The sequence below is a fragment of the Mixophyes fleayi genome, chromosome 12 (assembly GCF_038048845.1).
Source record: "Mixophyes fleayi isolate aMixFle1 chromosome 12, aMixFle1.hap1, whole genome shotgun sequence".
NCBI classification, from domain to species: Eukaryota; Metazoa; Chordata; class Amphibia; order Anura; family Limnodynastidae; genus Mixophyes; species Mixophyes fleayi.
In genome coordinates, this window is record NC_134413.1 from 64,408,453 (window position 1) to 64,417,212 (window position 8,760).

Here is an 8,760-nt window from a genome sequence, read left to right on the forward strand (position 1 = left end):
AAAGCACTTTGTGAACTGCTGGACATAAAGCAACAATTTCATGTTCCTTATCATCCCCAGTCAGCAGGGATAGTAGAGCGCATGAACCAGACCATCAAGACCCGGTTAGCCATTGTTACAGAAGGGATCTTCTTGGGTAACAGCTTTACCAGCAATATTAATGGGTATTAGGGCAGCGGAAGCATCCACAACAGGGCACACTCCGTTTGAGCTCATGACAGATCGCAAAATGCCACTTTGCTTCCCCAATGAGCCTCATCTGTCAAATCCCATTAAGGATGCAATTGCCAGAGATGTGTTCCTGCAACAGGTACAAGATAACCTGAAGGGACTGCTGCCATATGCAGCAATACGGCTACACAAACCCTATCTACAGGGGGAGACTTCAATGCCCCTTGTAGGAGATTTAGTAATGGTCAAAGTTTTCAGTAAGGCAGTTCCTTGGGATGCAAACTGGGAGGGACTATATCAGGTTCTCGAGACAATGGGTAATACCATACTGAAGGTACAGAGGCCAGTGACTACCAAGAAAAACTCTCAGAGGAGGCGCAAGGTATTGTGTGTCCATATTGACAAGGCAAAAATCACCCAAGCCTCCGCAACCTAGTAGAGCACTTGTGTGCTCGTTAAGTTGGGAACAACAGGGGAGTGTGGGGCAAGAAAACCATCTTTTTAAAGGTTCTAGTAAAGAAAATGAAAACCTGTCCTTATTGAAAAGAACTGGACTAATGCCTTTTTTCTTAGCAGATCATGGTGACCAAGGAAAGATCTGTAACACCAGCACCCAGAGGACTCCATTACAAATCTCATTCCTCCGTAGGAGCCCAGAGGTGCTCAGTATACTTCCCTCTGAGCAAACTAGTATTGCAGACATTGGTACAACTGGTAGGTGTGGTACTAGTGGATTTTGCTACTCCTCAGTATAACGAGGAGGTGCATTTTGAATAGGTACACTGGATACTATGGATTTAGAGGTTCTGAGGAATAAACTTTCGAGCTTAGCACAACATAGGAGAGATGGTATAAGGACTCAACTTGATGTAAATCACATCCTTGAGAACTTACTACATGCTCATATAGATGCCCCTACCTCTCTATCTGAAGTTGGAGACGAAAAGACGCTATATTGTGTCAAGGGAATCATGACAGTGTACTCAGGCAGCAGTTCTGGGATACTGAAGGATCATGTTTGATGGATGTTAGTCCAAAGCCATCATCTAGGACAACAGCAAGGAGAAACAAACAACCATCAAGCTGGAACATGATGCTATCAAAATCATAAAGATCCTGCACGCCTTAGAGGAGGACGCCAAAGTATCGTGGTTTGAAAGCCTATTTGGTTACAGTCCAAAAGCAACATTATTCTTCACTCTCCTCATACATCCCATAATAGTTCTCATTTTGCTGGTAGTAATGCTATATATTATACTACTGGTTGTCTATAGATAGATTAAAAGAACGACTAAAGAACTTAAAGACACTGTAAAGCTATACAAAGAAGAACAACGTATAAGGACTAGTAGACAACAAATGTTGAACTATTAAGGGAGGGAGGTTATGGACTGTTATGGACTATTTCATTTAAGGACTAGTTACTAAACAAACTACATGGAAGATTTTTGTTATGCACCACCAGATATGACAAGATTCTCATTTTTTTATGGACTTCACTATTAACAGTGCAAGATTAGCTATTTTATAGAATATCCCTTGGGAGAGGGGATACTTTTTCCATTATGGATCTCTTAGGGGTTTTTTCCTGGGATGTCATCAATTGCATAGAGTTTTTTTTATCACCTCCATAGTCGGTAGGAAGAGGGTAAGTGAGAGTTGGTAATCATAGGGGTTCCTCTCTCTCCCTCTTCCTGGATTCTTATCCATCTGGACTCTAATAGAACGTACAAAGTCTTTGCTAACGTTCAAAGAGAAAATCATTTAGATCTGATTTCTGCTAGAAAATTCATATACAGAACTTGTGAAAAGACTTTGTAATACCTTGAAAAAGGACTCTTCTAACCTTGGAATAGAGAAATTGTTAACAATTAATTTATTCCAATGCTTCAGGACTTTAAATAAGATCTACAACTAAACAAGTATTACTCAAGGACTCTTTCCAAGATATCTACTTATGGACTTTCTCAAGGATTTTGATTATGGACTTTTGAAGATTACCAACCGTTCTTATGGACTTCCTTTGGAATTGATGATTTGTTTTTGTGTGTTCCTTTAAAAACTGTCTTATAATGTTATGTTTTTGTCACTACAGAAGTGAGTATATAATATTACAAAATACACTTAGATAAAGACAAATGATTTTAAGTAAATCTTCCAACTTGTAGTGTCGGTTACCGACAACAGGGAGAATGTAAAGGAACTCCAATATCGCCACTGATGATACAGTCGCGGTGGGTGGAGCTTGAGCCCCTCATAATGGCCACTAGCATTCCACTGTTGTTTACATGCGCCAAACTTATGTGAAGATTAAGATATGAACTGGCTGAAAGCCAGAGCATTTCAACCAAAGAAATTGTCTTACAAGTGGCATTTGGCAGAGAGCATTGCAAACAAAAGAAAACATGTACTCTCAGGACAGGAAGTCATAGCTGAGAAACACAGAGCAGTGAGTCATCATTGCAGACAGTGTCCAGTTGCGTGGGTGTGACAGAGGTCAACAACTCCCACCTAAAGCAATGCATTCTGGGTAAAGGTTTATAAGCCACTGAAACAAACATACACGTTCTCTTTTTGAACAAACCACATACACACTTGGAAGTTGGGGATTTCTCTTTCACCTGGAACCTACAGGAACACACACTCCACAGTAAGCTTATACCTCACCTGTCTGCAACTTTTATCTTCTTATATCTGTCTGTATATATTCTTATTATATGTCCATCTATTTCTATTAACTTTACTCTGTTGCACTCTTTCCCATTATTTTGAAATATGTGATTCCATAAGAGCAGCAGTACTTTATATTGCGAGCGCGCTCTACACCAATTACTAATCAGTCTTACTGGTTAATTCAGTGTAGAGTTTTCGATTTAAAGCTGATAACATCATTTTGGTAAGATATCGCATTAGTGTGTATGCTACCACAATCATGTTTTATCGTACAAAAGCACATCGTATCGTTTGGTTTTATGAACTTCCTAAAAATCACGACCAACCAAAGATGGAAGGATTTTGGGCAAATGTGGAAGAGTGTTCGCACTCAGGACCAGCAGTGTAGGCAGATCTTTATAGAGTGTGCAGAGCCACAATCTTTTCAACAGATGGTTATGACAGATGAAGAGCACAGATCTGAATGTAAATCATGTAGGTGTGCACACATGAATCTGCATGATCATCAGGACTTTCAGATGTTGATAAAATTGTTACAGAAATCGCATCTTCAGTAAATTTCTGCAGTGTGTACCCAGCTTTACTCTCCGATATTTAGGGTTGATTTATAGCAAGCTATTCATTCAGTAGTCTGCAATACTACAGTATTTGGTAATGAGCACTAAGTTGATTTTACAGTGTAGAGGAAAATATGAAGCCAACAAAGACTTTTTTAGGACTGTTTTAAGTAATTACCAAAATGAATGGCTAATGAGAACTATTTCAAGTATCAGTGGAAACAATTGTCCCCTGAGTAAGATGTTTTATTTCCACACATTATAGCACAGGTGTATATAAGGTTAAGTAACATTACTTGGCTCTAACACTGCCAAGGCTGAATCCACAGCAGAATTTTCCTTTTGATAACTCGTTTTCCAATCCTCTCTTCTGATAAATAAATAACAGAATCTGCACCTCAAATGCATATTAACTTCTAGTTTCTAGAAACAACAGCTCAAGGCTCATGTGATTATGTATGTAATACTATAACATGTTTTATCCTGAAAAAAACATCTGATTTTCTGTAAGGCAATTTCCCTTAAATACTACAGATATTAAGAAGGTATGGATTAATAAGAAATCTGGATTTGGGTCTAAATACTTGTCAATATGTAAGACAGTCTTATAGTTATATGTGGCTATGATGATACAGTTTGCACTATGTTCCACATTCAGGATCATTTGCAAATGAAATCTTGGAATATGTATACAAATATATGACAACTATTGTGTGCTTTAGACAGGTTTTAGTGATGCCTCTTTGATATATTTTCTACACGCTTTTCATACTGTTGTTCTGTTAACGTATGAGAAACAGTGTGAGCTGCTTTTTAGAACACAGCGGTGGGAACAATCCCATAAGATCCCATTTATACTGTTGTAATGCACTTTTCAGCACATAGATGTAAACAAGCCATCAATCTCACATTCTACAAGAAATGTACTTATATCTAGTTGAAGCTGTATCCACATTTGTTTGCAATTAAATTAAATTGCATGTAACTATTAGAACAATTAGACAATGTATGACTTGCACTCCCTCTTAAATACTGTGGACAATATATCAATATTTATATACTTGTTGGAAAAGACAATGGTTTTTATTTTAAATATAATAGTCAATAAATCTATTTTTTAAGAGCTAGACACATTAATTCAACAGTATTAAAAAATCTTACACTGTGGTGCAGTATGCCTAACTGACTAATATTGCTTTACTATGAAATACTTCTTTTGGGTTGCTAACAATACATTTACCCAATAAGAGTGACCATTATAGCAAGTCTAGTAAAATATGACATTTACTGATGTTATGAAATAGGGATATATGTTGTGTAACATATATCATACGTAACTAAGTATATTTACACACAATGGAAATAGTTTGATTTATTCAATTTGTAGATATTTTCCCTGCTCCCACTAGGCTCATAAAATATGTAACAACTGCGCTCTCTGTACCATTAAAAAGCATCAAGAGATTCATGGATATTATTGTCCAATTTATTACACAACTAAATAAATCATACACCAGAATATGCAATATGAGCTCATATGTTATAAGAATTGTAATATAATAATTTTTACATAATTCTTAAAACAACTACTAATGTAGTTATCTATTTTAAATTTTAATATTTTTACAATATTTAAATAGATAACTACATTAGCAGTTGTTTTAAGATTTTCGTAAAAATTTAATTATTCTCCTAACTAATCTCATATATTGCCCCAGTGCTCGCACCATTCTCATGACACTACTTTGCTCATTATATACGAAAAATATATTTTTTAGCTTCACTAGAAAATCCAGAATAATTGCCAATTAGCTTTAATGTATATTTGTCAATTGCAGATCATAAAATGTTGTAATTTACAGCAATTTAGTCATATTGCTTTCCAATCATTTATCTTGTACAAAACTGATAAAATACAGTTTCAGATGCTTGCTATGGAATATATGATGTATGATATGTGCTCAGTTTTATGTTATAGTCAGATTACATTATCTACATCACTTATCCTTTAATTTTATATAAAAGTGCCACCAGTAAAATTTCATGTTCTTAACAGGCAAAAAAAAAAAATGCTTCTGAAAAATAAGGCATATTATAAAACTTTTCCATTTAGTTAGATAACAAAGGTACATACAATGATGCATATTTTATTCTTTACATTACTTTCTATTGTTTTTAATATTTCATCAACATTTGATCTCTGGAATAGAGGCGTATTTTGGCAAGCAATGAGAATATTAATGTTGATCATCCATAAGAAATTTTATTTGTAAATTAATAATCAGTGAACTGCAGTGCCTTTTTCTCTATGTTTTAGACCTTGCTTTGGTCTTTTTGTTTATATGGTTAATTCAATATTGGAAGAGCACCCCCTCAATTATACGGTTGATAGAATATCCTGACCTATTTTTGAAGGGTTGGGTACGTGTCGCCGACTACGAGTACACCGACAGGGACTTACCCGACTTCAGAAGGCAGAAGCTGTCAATCACCAAAGATGTTAACAGCGAAGCTTTCAAATCACTACTTCCCAGAATCGCGATGAATGCGCAAGTCGGCACACAAAAAGTTATGTGAGTTTGTGGGACTGTACTATTATTAGGGGGTCTTAAATGAGTAATGCAGGGAGGCGCCGAATGTACAAAGTAGAAGGGTTGCTGTAAAATATTTTACATTCCGTGGCTCCCTGAATTAGTCATTTAACACCCCTAATATTAGTACAGACCCACAAAGTCACATGACTTTGTGTGTGTCGGCTTGTTTATTCATCGCGATTGTGGAAAGTATTGATTTGAAAGCTTCGCTGTTAATACGTTTTCGTCATTGGCAGGTTCTGCCTTCTGAAGTCGGGTAAGTCCTTGTCGGTGTAGTGGTAGTCGCGTTAGTGACTACCACAGTTTTTGAATGAGGTTAGTCCCATTCCTTGTGCGAAAACCATCCCTTTCTTCTGCATATTAATTTTGGAACCTGATCTTTTTTCTCATAGGTACCTTTTTGGCAGCAAAATGGTGGAAACAAACAAAACTGTTGTAGAAGAATTTGTTTTATTGGCTTTTGCTGATTTACACCAGTTTCAGAATTTACTTTTCTTTGTTTTTCTGCTGACCTACATTACATGTGTCATGGGAAACGTTACTATAATTGTTCTTGTCAGAATAGAACCTTCTCTTCATACTACAATGTATTTTTTTATAAGTGTATTCTCTGTTTTAGAAATTATCTTTGTGTCTGTCACTGTCCCCAGACTTTTAGCCAATCTAATCACAGCTGATAAAATTATTTATTTCAATGGATGTTTTACCCAAATGTACGTCTTCCTCTCCTTAGGGGCAACTGAATGTTTTCTGCTCTTAGTAATGGTCTTTGACCGACACCTGGCTATTAACCATCCTTTACACTACCCAGCTATAATGACTCATGCTTTACGTATTAAGCTGGCTGTTTTATCATGGATCATGGGATTTGCTCTTAGTTTAGTCCCCACCATCAGCACAGCATGTTTGGAATTCTGTGGACCTAATATGATCGACCACTTCCTCTGTGACGTGGCTCCTCTGCAGATCTTGGCATGTTCAGATCCCTTCATTAGCATTATATGTACAAGCACAAGTGCAATATTTAGTGGTGTTTTGCCTTTAATTATAATCATAGGATTCTACATTCATATCATAATGACTGTTTCAAAAATTAAGACTGAGGAAGGAAAACAGAAAGCCTTTTCCACATGTACATCTCATCTCATTGTAGCCAGTCTATACTATGGTACAGGCATCATTGTGTACGTCAATCCTAATGGAAGCCATTATGACAAATATTTTTCTTTTATGTTCGCAGCATTCACGCCTATGATTAACCCTTTTATTTATACCTTTAGAAACAAGGATGTCAAGAAGGCTTTCAGGAATTCATTAAACCATCTTATAAAAGAAGGGTCACTGTAAAACAATGTTCATATTAAACAAGCGTTATACTTTTCTTTATGGACAGTTTGATTTTTCCATAGACTAATTTGTCACATACAAATATTGTATTTATTATTTTTGTCATTTTTAGTCAGTTGACATCTGTAGTATTTAAAGAAGAACAAAACAATTAACTGCATGGTAAACCTATCTCAGCGAACCTGTAGAAAATTCCTAACCAGCCTGTAGCTCTCCACGTTTTATGAAACTAGAAGCCCCATCATGCTTTGCTGGCAGATAACAAGCTAATAGCTGGCAGGTATTGCTGGGACTTTTACAACACCTGGAGAGCCACCGATTGGCCAGGACTGCTGAAGAATATTACTTTTAAGGATCATTTAGAGTTGGATGCGTTTGCATAAAAATGTCAAAACAACAGATGCATAATACGTGGCACTAAATTTAGGTATTTTCATACATCTGGTGGAAAATTATTATCAATTATGGCATATATGTGTCAGGCATAATTATTGAAAACTATAAATAAAGACCATGCCACCTGTAACTACTTCCATTTTTTAAATAAGTCACATAAACATGCAGCTTAAGCCGCGTCTCTGAATCCAAGCTACTGATCAGTTTAACTGACACTTTCATATAGCATTTTACTTGTCTGTACACCTGCTTTTGTAAAGGATTCAATGCAATACACTCTATTGTATCATCATATCATGCTTACAGTAAGCTACTTGTGGACTATAACTATAATGCTGCATAAGTAAAGTAAATTATTATAACATTAGAAAAAAAGATAAAACATATTAAACTCCCTGCAGTAATCCACTGATTATGCCCTCTATTCAACCACCACGTACTGCACTACACCCAATAACAGAGCTCTCCCTTTGCAGATACTTGGACACAGCACCTGTGTAGGAGAAGAAGTTTATTATTCATATAAAAATAAGTGTAAAATAAAGCTATCAAGTATTTGTGTGCTACATGAAAAAACAGTCCGTTATTTAGTACTACATAGTGTGTAGCATTTTATTACAATCAACACACCTATAAAGCAAATGTGTATATTAAATTAAACATGAGAAAAAAAGGATATTCTCTATGGGCCTGATTCACTAAGGAAGGTAAGGCAAAAAAATTGAGTAAGTTTTCTCCTGGAGAAAACCATGTTACAATGCAAGGGGTGCAAATTAGTTTATTATTTTGCAGACAAGATAAATACTGGCTTTTTTTTTATGTAGTACACAAATACTTGATAGCTTTATTTGTACACTGAAATAAAAAAGTTGATCTAGGACATGACCTATCCAATTATAAATCTGTCCCCACATTTTAAATTTACCTCCCTCTCCAATGCAACATTGGCAGCACAGTGGCTAAGTGGTTAGCACTTCTGCCTCACAGCGCTGGGGTCATGAGTTCAATTCTCGACCATGGCC

At 36.1% G+C, this 8,760-nt stretch overlaps 1 protein-coding gene across 1 annotated transcript; it reads left to right on the top strand.

Moving 5' to 3' along the window:
• Nucleotides 1-229: 229 nt before the first annotated feature.
• On the top strand, nt 230-7,342 carry LOC142108336 (olfactory receptor 6C4-like). Its single transcript, XM_075191966.1, has 3 exons — nt 230-553; nt 6,232-6,251; nt 6,388-7,342. The coding sequence occupies exons 1-3, from the start codon at nt 230-232 to the stop codon at nt 7,340-7,342; spliced, it is 1,299 nt and encodes a 432-aa protein (XP_075048067.1).
• Nucleotides 7,343-8,760: the final 1,418 nt, after the last annotated feature.

Bases quoted from the DNA above. Each gene is read 5' to 3' on its own strand.
- LOC142108336 (XM_075191966.1), top strand. From the start codon at position 230: ATGCCACTTTGCTTCCCCAATGAGCCTCATCTGTCAAATCCCATTAAG. The intron at 554-6,231 runs GTATTGTGTGTC...CGTCATTGGCAG, and splicing joins ACTCTCAGAGGAGGCGCAAG to GTTCTGCCTTCTGAAGTCGG. The intron at 6,252-6,387 runs GTAAGTCCTTGT...TTTTTCTCATAG, and splicing joins GTTCTGCCTTCTGAAGTCGG to GTACCTTTTTGGCAGCAAAA.